At 37.3% G+C, this 15,003-nt stretch overlaps 1 protein-coding gene and 1 long non-coding RNA gene across 4 annotated transcripts in view; one reads left to right on the top strand and one right to left on the bottom strand.

The window, feature by feature from the left end:
* The window catches only part of LOC139978620 (uncharacterized), a 16,982-nt gene extending 4,752 nt beyond the window's left edge, over positions 1-12,230 (bottom strand). Inside the window, exon 1 of the long non-coding RNA XR_011796986.1 lies at positions 12,151-12,230. This is a non-coding gene — a long non-coding RNA (uncharacterized lncRNA). The remainder of the gene's footprint in view (positions 1-12,150) is intronic.
* On the top strand, positions 4,928-15,003 carry LOC139978618 (sorbitol dehydrogenase-like). 3 transcript variants are annotated; one of them, XM_071988972.1, is made up of 10 exons: positions 4,928-5,067; positions 5,730-5,811; positions 7,825-7,858; positions 8,818-8,982; positions 9,933-10,092; positions 10,408-10,526; positions 10,793-10,858; positions 12,179-12,357; positions 12,822-12,943; positions 13,364-15,003. In XM_071988972.1, the coding sequence occupies exons 2-10, from the start codon at positions 5,752-5,754 to the stop codon at positions 13,530-13,532; spliced, it is 1,074 nt and encodes a 357-aa protein (XP_071845073.1). In that variant the 5' UTR covers positions 4,928-5,067; positions 5,730-5,751; the 3' UTR covers positions 13,533-15,003. The 3 variants fall into 3 exon arrangements, with proteins under 3 accessions (XP_071845073.1, XP_071845074.1, XP_071845075.1); XM_071988973.1 differs by having other exon boundaries at positions 5,027-5,078; XM_071988974.1 differs by lacking the exons at positions 4,928-5,067; positions 5,730-5,811 and adding an exon at positions 6,661-7,298.

Raw genomic sequence — 15,003 nt, 5'->3', positions numbered from 1 at the left:
TATTCGAGACTATTTTTTTTTATAACATGTTTGTTGTAAACCCGATTAACTTCTTTACATAATCGTTGTCAACTAACGAAAGTATAACGGAAGCCTTTACATGGCATTACATTAGAAATATTGCAACGTATATTTATATACAACGCATTCATACCAGTAAAATCACTATGGGTGAGTGGTACAGACATGTAGGTCTGTGACACGAAGGTCATGGTTTCGATTCTTACTGTCGCCTGATGAGTCCCAAAAAGTATATATGAGCGATTAAAATTGGACTTTGATAATGGCATTTATTGGCGACCGTAGAAAAACATCGCACTTTGACGTTGCGTGACCGAGTGCCGCGAGATCGGGTTTTATACTTCAGTTATTAAGTGGTAACCGTGTTCTCGAATTATGGCTCGTTAAATTTACATACGTCTTCAAAGCAATCAGTTTTTCCAATTGGTAGATAATCAAGAGAGAAAAACGCTTTTCTAAAGCATTGCTTAGTAACATTTGTAAGTCAACTGTATACGTACACGTCTGATTGTGGTGGATTAATTCTTTCAAATATCATTGGTTTACACTGACCGTTCGGATGGTAGACTAATATACTTATTTTCGATAAACTTGCTTGAACAGGCCTTCAAATCTCAACTCAGCTGTGTCAAGACATAACAAAATTATAAGAATTCGACAGGATACGTACGTGTTGCTCATAAGTATAACTGTGATATGTCCAGCGCGAAATTAGGCCGACATCAGGCTGGTTGAATCTGATTGCTTGAAAAATGGATGATCAGCAAGTTGAGAAACTCGCAAATAACACTGAGATTTGCAACATTTTACCGGGCATTAAATGGATTCAGGTTTGTGCATTTCCTTCATTGTGTATGCTGGGCATATTTAGCAATGGATCCTTTTTGTATATCCTTTCGATTTGTCGGAGGGGCAAGCCATACTCTGTTGCCGAGACAACATTTCGCCAATTGGCAACTCTGGATATGGTATTTCTTTCAATGTACACCCTACAATCGTTGCTTTCATCTACCATGTGTAACATAAACGGTCTGGCATTTACATTCTGTATCCTTTATCAGTTTTTTGAGGATATGACATTCTTCGCATCCATTTTAGTTTTGACTTTATTTTCGCAGACTTTGTCTCGTAGTGGCCGGAGACGTGGTCCATCCAAATCTAAAGGGATAGCAGAATTATTTTTAGTGTCCATGTCACTGGCGACGATATTGCTTCCTCTTAACTTATTAAATATTGATGATTCAACAATGGAAACGCCTGGCGTTGCTAAGTGGAGTCGAATTTCCGGTAAATGTTCCTCCCAATCCAGTACCATATCAGTGACGCTGTTTGGTTCACGTGCTCTACTTTATTTCATGAGTTTTACAGTCTGCTTTGTGTACTGGTTAAAGACTGTCATATTAACTCGGACATCTAAACGACCGCCAAAACTAAGCACCGACACGCCAATTGGTCGGTTGAGGCATATCGTCCGAAAACGTCGTCACCAAAACACAGAGAAGTATGCAGCGGTTGCCTACAGTTTCCTTTCCTACTTAGCTTGGTTACCTTTGAACGGGTTCAGATTCTTGGCTGCTTCTTTCGTCATGTCCGGCCACGTTGCATATCTTATGTTTTCTGGGCATGTGATTTACATATTCCTAGGGACGCAGATACTCGTTTTAACCACCTCGGCATTGCGGCCATTGCTAGTTCCATTGTTATGGAAGAGATACCGTGACGTTGTGATAGACAATGATAGGTTGGTGAGTGTTCCAATGAGTGGATCACCTCAACCCAGGCGATCAGAAGGACGTGCGGGTACCCCCGGGAGGTTTTCCCCTCGGAGTCCCGCTCTTCGTCACATGCCAAGACAACACAAGAAGTACGCGTTCTCTTTTGAAAAAGTGTGAATACGACAAGAATTTTACCAGACTGAGAAGATAAGCAGAACCTATACCAGTATTATTGGGACTTCCTTCCAACTATTCCGAAGGACATTATTCATATTAGCCTATGAATGGGAAATATGTCTAAGATTGCTTCCGGTGCAGTTTCTAAGAGTGGTTTCGTGGATATAAAGAAGACGAAGAGGGGGGGGGGGGGGGCGGAGTAGTGGTGGACTCTCATGCGTTGAAGCATAAACTTATAAAGCTCGCAGTACAGGGCTCAAGTTGAAGTCATCAGTCAAAACTCGTGCGTGCGTGCGCCGACTTTGAATCAACTGTTAATTTTTCAAGATTTTCATTTATCCTTCATTAAAACTCGGAAAAGTGTTCATATAGATATTAAACTGCAACGATGTGAGTTTTTAGTAATTATACCGAAACACGACGCAATAAACCCAATACTATGATTTAACGTATTGGTATATTTTGTGCAGTGATATAGTTCTAAAGCATTTTTTTGAGTTTGGTCGTCGTGCAAGTTTGCACACTTAGCCTGTACTAAGTATTTTAATCAGACTCACATTGCAAATAGATCAAAGTAAAAAACGAAGCTAGATTCGTTTTTTTCTTCACCGGGTGAAGTTTAGGCATTAAGCGCAATTAATTATATATTCATTCCCGGATATGATTCTCACATTTTATTCGCCCAGGGGGAACACGTCAGTTTTAAACACCATATATAACTACAATGACGTGTTCGTTGCATGATCCATGACGTCAGAACAACCGCTGTATATTGCGATCGATTGAGAACATGCAACCGCGAGATATAGATGTCATTAACATTAAAGGAAACGTGGATGTATATTATATAGCTGCACACAGACATGTGCATGGTTCGAAGTTATTCAAACTTCAGTGAATTTTCGTCTCTGATGCACCGACTGCCTTCTGTAGATAGTCCTTGCTATAGATACCTTACCCAACAAACCCTATGTTCAAGTTTGTGTATCATACGCAAGAAATGATATAAATAAAATGATAAAATGCGCATTGACGCATTCGTTTACTCTAAATTAGTCATTTATGTTTTTGAGTGTATTTCTATAACGAGTTCAAGCCATGGCTTAATTTTGTCCCCGAGCCCCATCCGACTTGTGCCTATCAGTATAACCAGGAATAGATTCCCCTGCCTAAAATATATGGGTAAGTAGTCACCTCATGGAAAGTAACATGGTGAGTTGATATATTAAGCGAAGACATTCTCTGTGCCAAGAAATGAGTTCAGCATCATGCATGGGGACATAATTCGCCTTATCGAAGATGGATCAATATTTGTGATGATTACCTTTTATAGAATCCCGGACAGATTGAAAGCAGGGGTGGAGATCTCAGGGGCAGATCCTGGATATTATAAAGGCGGGGTATGACTCCTCGGGTCATTGAAGCCGACTCAGTCGCCAGATGGTGTAATTCTGATTCAAACTTAGATTACATATTAGGTCTAACCGCCAGGTTGTGATGATAACTACATTTGATTTTGTTTGGGGAGGGGAGGGGCGGAGAGGGGAATACCCTACATCCTTGCGTGGTAGGTGTGTCTGAGTAACTGCACCAGGGTGGAATCGATGTACATGTGTCCCAAACCATTATAGTATACACTACTCCCAACCTGCCTTAACATGCACTCACCGACTCAATTGTCCCGTCACCTCCCAATGCAGGTCACGCAGCTATATATATATATATATATATATATATATATATATATAGATATATATATATATAGATATATATATAGATATATATATATAGATATATATATATATATATATATATATATAACGCAAGTACACACAATGTGCTCATAACATTATATAAACCCTGTTTAAAAGAGTGTTGTCACGCTGTATAACCTTTCCACCTTATCGGCCTGTCCACCATTTCTGATAGTGCACGATGATACAGGTACGTGTTCAACTAGCTTTAGACACCGCAAAGAACGTTGTATAGTCAGGCTGGGGCACAGGGGGGCATCCCTTCCCTATCAACCATACTTCTTCAATTCCTTGTCACGGGCCTGCGTTAGCAATCACCGTGTATGATCACGAACACTCTGGCACACTACTTTGATGTAAAGTGTAATAAAAAAATACTAAGCTTCACAAACTAAGCCTGGGAGCACCCAGGCTCACAATTGATCTACGCCCAAAAGACCCTCGATCACCATGCACTTATTCCCGTGGGTCCTCCCCATGTCCATGTTCTAGTTACATGTCAGTATATCTCTCACGGAGTTGAAAAATGTAAATAACTATCGTATAATAGCGCCACGTTTGACGCTACCAGTTTTTTATTCTAAAATATATAATATACAGCTTGCAGAGTGTCCGCTTTAACATTTTATGTAGTTTACACCAGGGAACTGCCTTCAAGTTGGCAATCGATTTTTATTTCTTTTCTACTGCGGCCTTGAAAAAAAACTTACGAAAACTTATTATGGCGGCCCGGTTGGTAGGCCTATAGGTCATATCACGACATTTAAAAAACATGTGATAAATGATATTTAATGATATTTAATGTTAGTGAAACAATTTAAACAATCAAAAACGTGCATTGTGAGGCATCTTTAGAATATAATGTCTATAATTAATTTGGTCTAAACTGACCGGCATAAGGGTGTACTTGCCCAAAAGGAGCATGTACTCCCGGAGGTCTAACTCTTTCCGACTGGATGTAGAAAAATTCCCCCGACTGAACGTGCGTTTCCACGTTATTTAGCCCCCACCCCAGTGACGTATACACCATTGTTGTTAATAATTATATGTCATTTACTGTAACTCCGTAAATCGACAATTTCATGTTTTTATCTAGTTGAAATTTCAAACTAGCAAGGTTAAATGCAAGGCAGTTTGTTCAAAAGTTGGCCTGTTTGTCGAGATGGAACTCGACAAAAATCTGCAAATTTGCTATCCTGTGTTACGCCAATATGGCAATAACTCGATTCAGGTTGCATACATGGCTCTTACTTACAACCGTACGTTTGATGAACCAGGGACTGTCAACATAAGATTAGTAAACAGATTAGCCCACCAGGCACGTTGATCACATGCTCCCGATCCTATATATATATATATGGCAAAGATCAGATGGCTTCTGAAGATTGTAGGTGTACCAGGTAGTATAGAGGTCCTCAACACCTTCATTTTGCCCTTTTGGCGTCTAATTCATTATTAATATCGTTCCAATACGTACTTAAGTTAGGCCTAGACATATAAAGTTAAAACTCCTATCCTACAAGTACAATTAACACAGGGACAAGAATGTTTTCTTGTACTATCTAGCCTACAGGTAGAATTGTAAACAGGTCTGTGAGAGGTGGTCATTGAAATGGCACCTGAAATTATGAGAGCTGGTTCTGATCATCTTAATGTTTTGAATTGATGTGGTTGATCTTATAATCTCCCAAAAGATGCCAAGTGTTGTGTTGCATAGAACATTTATGGAAGTTCATTGAAGGACTAATAACTGTCATTCACCCTACGGATTTCAAAAAATATAATGTGAATAATGATTGCGTTGAAGTTTGAACCCTAATTGCTTGCAACTTCGTCAAACACGGGTTGAAATTGTATTACTCTGCACCTTCTAAGCTCTGCACAGTGGTTAGTTAACTGTTGGACAAATAGTGGGGTATACATTGTAATTCACTTGGCTGCCTGTGTACTATAGGTTACTGTCCCCCTCCCCCCCCCCCCCATGTCTCCACCAAGCACACGGTTCCTCTAGCTTGTACACTTGCATTGGAATATTTGATCACAATGTTCTATTTTCTTGCAGTTGCACAAAATAAATAACAAGCATGGCCCCTACAGACAAAAATTTGTCAGTAGTTACAACAGGAAAGGATGATTTGCTGTTGGTAAGTTAAATACATACAATGGTCTGATCCTTTGAAAGTTCTCTTAAGAGTCAAAAAAAAATATTACTGGGCTAAAGAAATTTTAAAAAAGGAAAAGCTAAAACACATTATAAGAGTAGACTATACAGTAGTGTTCATTTCTTGCACTTGAAATCGTGTGGCACGATACAAACTTAAAAGCAAGAATTGTACATATACCAAAAGCGATATATGTCTTTATGGGCAGGCAATTAACTGACTCCCCTTTGGCAAAAAAAATGGAATTTTAAGGCCTCTAGATGCAAAATGGTGCAATGTTTGAGCTCAAATCATGCAAAAGAATATTGATAATTATTTTGTGGAATAATTCTATTCACATCAGAAAAATGTAATCCTATATAGACTCAATTATTGATGCAAGGAAAATGCGAACCTAAAGAGATACCTTTCTCAATATATATAATTTACAAGCAACTAGGTTCAACTTCAACTCAAAAGTTTGAACTGTAAGAAGGATAATTTAGGGAATCAGAGATAAAAAGATCAAGGGAATTGCGGACCTATAGAGTTCCCCTTCGTTTGGACTGTAGAAGTCTGTTGACAAGCAAACTGGGAACCCAAAGAGTTAACGGTACTCTCACATCATTGATATTGGCATATTTGGTATCACGGTTCTCTTAGAGTCTGCACTAAAGGTAAAGCTAAAATCCCATTAGTGCGATAATTTAGAGTTTGTATAAGTTGGGCATATACTGTAACGTGCTGTAGTGCATTGTTGTAAGGACGATTGGAAGAGACTCGAGGGAGGCCCGGAGGAGGGTGGGATAATTATCACTAGCGTATCTCTCCAAGTCACTGGTGTTTTCTGCATATATTTTTTGGGGGCACTTGGGCCATGGGGGGTGTTTGAACACCCAAAACACCCCCCTTGGCTACGCGCCTGAGACCAGCTCAAAGAGTTTTGTCATGACTAGTACCCCCTACTGGGCATATGCTGATAATGAGCACAATTTCTGGATTTCATTGAAGTTAAGTTGATATACCTTGTTGAACATTTTCAAGTAAATTTCATGATGAAAAAAAAAGAAGAAGAACAATGTTGACTAAGATTAAGGAATTGCTGGAAGATGGTTCGATTCATAAGTTTCTTTCTTAGATAACCTGTCACCTGGTAGAAAATTCCCCTTCAGTGAACTCTGCACAGAGACAATAACTTGATCAGTACTGGATATTCTACCAGCTTATTGGATATCACAATTTGAAATATCTCACTTACAAACACTTGACCTGCATGTGTGACCCAAGGTCTCTGAATCAGCTAAGTTAAAATAACCATCGATAGTTTCCATGCATTCCCTGATAAATGTGCAAATGAGACCATCAGTGAACATGGGTGGAATTGTATTTGGTCAGCAGAAATAACAGAAGATAGTTAATTGGTACAACCGATCGCAGAAACACCTGCAGATTTTGTACTCTCACATATACTACCTGCATAGCCTCTAAAGGTAACTTAAAACATAATCAAATATTTGAAAGTGGAAAATTAATGATGTTTAATGCAAAGAATAAAATATAATTTACATCATCTTTTAGGATCCTGTTTTTAAAACTGCCAGGAAACATTAAAACTTTTGTTTCCATCACTATTTTAGCAATCTATAAAGCATGCAAAAGTAACCATTTACCAAATCCAGTGTCGGACAATCATAACTGCAGGGTTTGTGTTTAATTTTTGTGATCTGATTACAATTACTTATTCTAGATATTTTGTACTTTGTAAACTAGATTAAAGATTGGTAAACTAAAAATTAAAGGTAAATTAAAGGAAATTAAAGGTGAACTAAATTGAAGAGTGGTAAAGTAGATTAAATTTGGTAAACTGGTTCTAGATGTTTTGTACTTGGTAAACTACCATTGGTTATGTTTCAGGTGTTCCATGTTTTAACCATGCTTTATCAAGTTGCCGTTTCTTGTCAGTATATGTAGATTATGGTTCATTCATTGTGTGTTCACCTATTCCCTTATCCACAGGAAGACAGAGAAGTTCCACAGCCAGGCCCAAATGGTAAATATAACATCTAATAAATTAGATTAAATGTATTTCTGTCTTACTGTTACTTGAAGCTGCTCTTTGGATAAGGTCATCAATTTCTTTCCAGCAAATTGTACACCCAACCTTCAGAATAATACCCAAAATCAGAGTTTATAAGATAAATGTAAGGCACCCTAGGGCTAGATTTTCCACAGACTTTCATTGCTAGTGTCACTGGAAATCATAATCATTGCATTCATGATGACAAGCATGTTAATTGTATGTGTGTGTGTGTGTTTTTGTGCATACAGTATGTATCGCACTTGTAAACCTGTTATCTCAAGAAAGGAAGCTTTGATGGATCTCAAACTTTGTGTGTGGATGCCTTATATTTAGTTCAAGGTGCCTGTCATTGATGGTGGTGTTCTGATGTAATTTTGTTTGAGTTCTGGTGAAAATGTGAAGACTTTGTAAACATGAAACCTCAAATATGGAATCTTGGATGAATCTCATATTTAGTACTCTGAGGATGTTACATCTTGAGTTGATGAAACTTATTGCTTTGATTAGAGGTTGTATGTCATTTTAGGTCTGCAAAGGTCAAAGTTTAAAATGTTGCAAACACGATATCTCAAGAATGGAATCTTGGATGTATTCCATATTTTTAGTATGTGGAAGCTCCGTTGTAAAACCATGTTGTCTTTATTGGAGGTCAAGGATCATTGATGGTTATCAGCGGTTTGAAAACCTGAGTTGCGAATGTGATATCTCAAGAAGGGAAGCCTGTATGTATGTCAAATGAAGTAGAAAGATACACATGTTGTGTAGGTGGTCCCCTGCTGCTTTTATTGGTCGGTCAAAGGTCATTTGAGGTCATCAGAGGTGAAAGTTTGAAAACGTGGTGACACCAAGGTGTGTATGTGACTATTTGACTATATTTGTAGCATAAGAATGGACAATACCAATTGACATAACTCTTGTTACTTTTACAGAGGTGCAGGTTGCTATGCAAAGAGTGGGTATCTGTGGTTCTGATGTTCATTTCAAGAAACATGGCGGTATTGGTGAATACATGGTGAAGAAACCATTGATATTAGGCCACGAATCCAGTGGGACAGTGTCCGCTGTAGGACCAGGAGTTCAGAACCTTAAAGTCGGTAAAGAAGAAATGCTGGGATTGATTGATTTTCTTTTGATACACTACAATTTAGTTCCTTTTCTTTTTGATGCTAGATTTACACTTTTACAGCCTGTTGAGCCTAACGTTTAGACCCGCTTTATACTGCACTCATAATGGATGATATAACTAGGCCCAACCCAGAAATTTACATAAAATATTTGCATTATAATAATAATAATTATTTACTACAATTTGCTCAGTACTGTGAGTTGGCTTAAAATCTTTATCTGAAGCATTATTTGTTATTGCACTGTCAGTTCAATTCTTTACGTTACAATCGTATGCTACAGTTTACAGCAGTTTTAATGTAGAGCATTCCTCACCATTAATTGACTGTCAGTTCAATTCCTTACATTACAATTGTATGCTACAGTTTGCACAGTTTGCTGTAGAGCATACCCCACCATTTATTGCACTGTCTGTTCAATTCTTTACGATACGATCGTATGCTACAGTTTACAGCAGTTTTAATGTAGAGCATTCCTCACCATTAATTGACTGTCAGTTCAATTCTTTACGTTACAATCGTATGCTACAGTTTGCAGCGGTTTGCTGTAGAGCATACCCCACCATTTATTGCACTGTCTGTTCAATTCTTTACGATACGATCGTATGCTACAGTTTGCAGCAGTTTGCTGTAGAGCATACCCCACCATTTATTGCACTGTCTGTTCAATTCTTTACGATACGATCGTATGCTACAGTTTGCAGCAGTTTTGCTGTAGAGCATACCTCACCATGGCATTTCTTTATGACAGCATCTGTCACACACAATTTAATGTTTTGGGGTTGGGTTTGCATTGTTAGAAGCATTTAGACTTTATTCATGGGTTTTTTTTATGATTAAAGTTGATCATAAGGGTTTCTTTGATATTTTTTCTACACTTTCTTTTTAAAAACATTTTAAACTTTTCTCTCTTTTACCAGGTGACAGAGTTGCTATTGAACCTGGAGTTCCTTGTCGCAAATGCAAACTTTGTAAGAATGGACGTTACAATCTTTGCCCCGACAGTTTTGTCCTGTCTGTTCCACCGGATGACGGATCCCTTCGAAGATATCATTGTCATGCTGCTGACTTCTGCTACAAGTGAGTCAAGTTACATCACAAACATGTCACAAAGCTTCAGCCTACCCCATTGACTACCAGTGGTGTTACCAGATCAGACTCTGGTCTGACTGGTCTCCAAGATGCCAACTGTTCTCCAAATGAGAATGTTCCTCACAGAAAATGCAGTTACTTGAGTCATCAGCTTAAATCAGGAATGTTACTGGTAATGATTGGACTCAATCTCCAAATTGTGTGACTGAATAACACTCTGTCAGCTAGTCACTTTAAATCACGTTTTTGATATTTATCTTGTAATTTACCATCTCTACGGAAATTGAATTACTTTCTTTGCAGACTACCGAATCATGTCAGTTTAGATGAGGGCGCCCTGATGGAACCATTGTCCGTAGCCATCCACGCCTGTAGGCGAGCAGAGCTTACTCTCGGTGATAAGGTTCTTGTCCTTGGGGCTGGTAGGTAGAATAGGGGCATTCTTCAAACTTACTTGTCATCTATTTCAAATGTTAATAGTTGCATGTTTTTGAGCCATCTTAATGAAGTTTAACTAAATGAGATGTAGATGTGTGTGTATCTGTAGGATATTTGGTATTTCATGTTTAGTTTTGAAGTAAGGTATATATATATATACATATATATATATATAAACATATATATATATATATATATATATATTATTCTTGTGTTTTGATGATCTATCGTGTCTGTTTTCATCTGTCAGGTCCAATCGGGTTAGTCACTTTGCTTACGGCCAAGGCAATGGGTGCATCTGAAATAGCTATCACGGGTAATTAGATGTCACATTTTCTTTTCATTCTCCTGCAATGCATTATGTCATGGTAATCACGTAGATTTCAACACTTACGGTGTAAAATTGTTTGAATGTTCATGTTAATGTTATGTGTTTGCATGTGAACAGTACACTTCAAAGTATCTCCATGTACATAACAATTGACCCTTGCATAACAGCTAGTCACATACCAAGTAATATGTGACTTAAGTGTCACATACCATGTAGTTATTGACTTCTACATATAAGGTAATCTTTGACACGTGAGTCACATAGCAGCTAGTTTGTGACTATAAAATTGACTTTACTACATATCAGCTAGTATTTGATACATGAGTCACATACCAGCTAATATGTGACTGGTGTGTCACATACCGCTTTGTAAAGTGTCACATACCATTTAGTCATTGACTTCCTACATGTCAGCTTGTCTTTGACACATGAGTCACACCAATAAGCTAGTCTGTGACTTGTGTGTCAGGAGTCATTGACTCCTTCATATCAACTAGTCCTTAACATGTGAAATCATATACCAGCTTGTCTGGGTCTTCAAGTTTAAAGTCAGTCAAGAGTGAACCTTGCAACTTCTTGCAGATTTACATCAGACACATCTCTAGGTCATGCTCGGCTGAAACAATGGCTATGAAATGAAAGACTTTTACAAGTACTTAATCTTTTGCGATGACCTTTCAAGATGTGGTCAAGAACATGCCTAAGTAGTTGATGGGTTTCAAAGTTGATGTTGATTCATGATCAAGGAAGTGAGCATATAGAGTAAACTACTCACCAGCTGATGAAGCATTTATTAATGGCTATGTGGGTGGTCTTGTCAAGGAATGTTTTGTTTTCTCAATAGTCTTTGGTCATATGAAAATTAAAATGTTTCATCTCTACATCTGATTAATATATTTATGTCGCTAAAACCTTTAACCATGATGGCATTAATTCCATTTTTTAATTTTGGAGTATTCCTGAATTTTAGGGTATCACTTGGTAAAGTTTCTCATCTTCTGCATAAAACTTGGACTAAGCACTACTTGAGGTCATGTAGTCTTTACCAATATCGTACCATGCACAGGTCTGCATTCAGGCTCATAGCTTCCATTTATATTATCAATTATGATTGTGACATGAATGAACTCTGTAACTGTTGCATGTGCTTAGATCATTATATATCGAGTGACTAAAAACTGGAAGGATAGAAAACTACTAACCTTGCACCACCGTTGTGCGTGCTTAGGCATTATATAGAGAGTGAACAAACACTGTAAGGATAGAAAACTACTAACCTTGCACCGATTTTAACTTGTCTTCCAGATATTCAACAGGAACGTCTTGATGTTGCAAAGAAGCTCGGAGCATCTTCTTGCTTCAAAATTGATCCGAGTCTAAACCCTGAGGAAATGGCAGAGAAGATGCATTCTATCCTTGGATGGAGATCTGATATTACCCTTGAATGTTCTGGAGTTGAGAGCAGCTTCCATACTGGCATTTATGTAAGAGTTTTAATTATGAATGCTGTAAGATGGGTATTAATTACTCATAAAGTGTATATTGCCTGGTCTATATCACATTAACTAAGTTGTTAAAAGATGGCATCTGTTTTTGTCACCATTTTCCCATATGAATTATTTTGATGTTGCAAGCAAATCAGAGACAAATGAAGAACTGACTGTAAAATAATAAAAATAGTCTTAAACCTCAAGAAAATTATTTCAAGACAAAGTGCAGGTGGAAACTTTTCTGGCAACATCTTTTTTTTTTGAAATAATATAAACTAGTGTTGCATTAGGCTGATTGTTTAATGTTGAGCCCAGTCATTGCTGGTAGACTACTGCAGGGCAAATTGATTTAATAAAATAACTCAGCAGGTTATTTTTGTTTGTCTCCCCCTCTGACCTAACACTCTTCATTCTGTAAGGTTATTGTACACAACAAGACTTAACTTTATCTCTTGAAGGCAACCGAACCCGGTGGTGTCTTCCAAATGATTGGCCATGGAAATCCAATCAAGTCATTTCCACAGTTTGTCGCAAACACTCGAGAGATCGACATTCGTGGCACACAGCGCTACGCTAACACGTAAGTGCAATTAGAGTGGTTTGCTGCCCTCCTTATTTTGAGATGCAGTAGATATTACCTGGGTTTTTAATACGAAAAACAAAAATGACTATTTATTTTACCAGTGTGATCAGTGTATAGGGTTGAGTTGTGGGAGAGGTTATAATGGTACACAATCAGTATACTGCAATACATGGTGAAAGATTGATTGGGGAATTGGGAGCTTGCCATTGCCTCAAGGTTACAGATAGTATATTCAATGATTTAGCATCCATATCATACCTAAGAGCCTCTAGCCACCCCCCCCCCCTCCAACGTAACCTCATCAAATCCTTGCAGTTGTATGTGTCGAAGAACTTAAGCTTTTACGCCTTGACACTAGACAGTTGCTACCGATATCAATCATTTTTTGAACAGAATTTTGCCCCTTTTTTTCATCAGATATCCAATCGCTCTGTCCATGATTGCCAACAAGCTTGTTGACGTTGTCCCACTGATAACCCACCGTTACCCGCTGGAGAAGAGCTTAGAAGCATTCAACACAGCAGAGACCTTCGCTGATAACGCTATTAAGGTCATGATTCACTGTGACGACTCTTTGACTGCATGAAATATGAGAGCTTGCCTTATTCTCAAGAGAACAGTATTATTATTTTCATTTCTCCATCATTGCAAGGTAGAATCAGCTTAAAGGGAAATTCGGTGGCTGAAATTGATTGCCTAATTAAATTCCTGGAAATTTTCAGCATCTTTATATGAAAGCCACATCCTCACTGCATTTTGTGTGACATAGATATGAAGTTTCAAATTTGATGGTATTTTGTGAATGCATCTTGCAACAGACAGTGAATGATGTCATCACAGTAATGCGGCTGATTTTTTTTACCCTTTATATTTCATATTTTGCTCATTTATTCAATGAGGGATATATAGTATTACTACAATAAAAGTGGCATTTTGATGGTATTCTTAATACAGAGAATCTTGACAGTTAAATTAATATTCTAAATGTATCAAGCCACAAGGATAATTCAACTAGAAGATTATGGAAGTAAGACCTTTAAAGAACATTTGTCGTTATGACATCACAGGCCACCTGCTGTGATCCACTCCTAGGAAGAACCGAGGGATAAGCCAGTCCAGATAGGTTACATTCAAGCAACCATACCTTGAGTTAGGGACATGATATTGAGATGGGGGTTTTCAAGTAACAGTGTAGAATATTTTTCAGTGTCACATTGTCTGTCACCAGAATATCCCTTTCATCATTCTATTAATATTTAATTATTATTTCTATGTATTCATTCCATACAACTCCAAATAAGTTTAACAGGCAATATTATGGTTTCATATAGCTTCTAGTCTTGTTTCAGCTATAAATTGTAAATTTATGGTAACACTGAGAAATTTGATATTTAGCAGGAAGTGCAATTTAATTTGTATGAGAATGTTTCTAATAGGAGAATGTTTCTAATTTCAAAAAGGTTTAAAATGTTTAAGTGAAGAAAGATCCTTATTGTGTAACATTTAGTGCTATTCTTTCCTCTAATATGGTAAGACAATGAAATATATCTTACGAGGACAGATGGCACAAAGTTTTATTGTCTCTAAATAAAATTCGTTGACATATATTGTTGATTAATTGTTTATTAGTTTTGGATGTGAAACATCTTGAATTATGAAAATCACTGTTATTGAAGTAAGTTCAATTAACTGTGTAATAATTTTTAATATTCTGTCTGCAAAAGTAATTGTTTTTGTTTAATGTTGAATATATGTCTTTTTCTTTTTGGATTTTCATAAATTGTTGTTGTTGTCATGACGATACAGGCATTTGGTGCAAGTAACAATATGATTATTTAAACAAGAAGTAAAAGCCAAATCTTACCCAAATCGTTTTGCGTTATACAGTTTCTTAATCTCAGAATTACAGAATGCATTTTGGAGTCTATTATTTAAAAAAGAAAAATGTATGACAGGAAAAGAAAGTCAATGTAACCAGTGCCTTTATTATAACTTTATCAGTATGTTAGGGAAACCTATTATGAAAGAAATAAAGTACAATCTATTCAAAAACAATA

This window comes from Apostichopus japonicus, chromosome 13 (assembly GCF_037975245.1).
Source record: "Apostichopus japonicus isolate 1M-3 chromosome 13, ASM3797524v1, whole genome shotgun sequence".
NCBI classification, from domain to species: Eukaryota; Metazoa; Echinodermata; class Holothuroidea; order Aspidochirotida; family Stichopodidae; genus Apostichopus; species Apostichopus japonicus.
This window is presented reverse-complemented; position numbering and strand designations above follow the sequence as displayed.

Bases quoted from the DNA above. Each gene is read 5' to 3' on its own strand.
- LOC139978618 (XM_071988972.1), top strand. From the start codon at position 5,752: ATGGCCCCTACAGACAAAAATTTGTCAGTAGTTACAACAGGAAAGGAT. The intron at 10,527-10,792 runs GTAGGTAGAATA...TTCATCTGTCAG, and splicing joins GGTTCTTGTCCTTGGGGCTG to GTCCAATCGGGTTAGTCACT. The intron at 12,944-13,363 runs GTAAGTGCAATT...TTTTTTCATCAG, and splicing joins ACACAGCGCTACGCTAACAC to ATATCCAATCGCTCTGTCCA.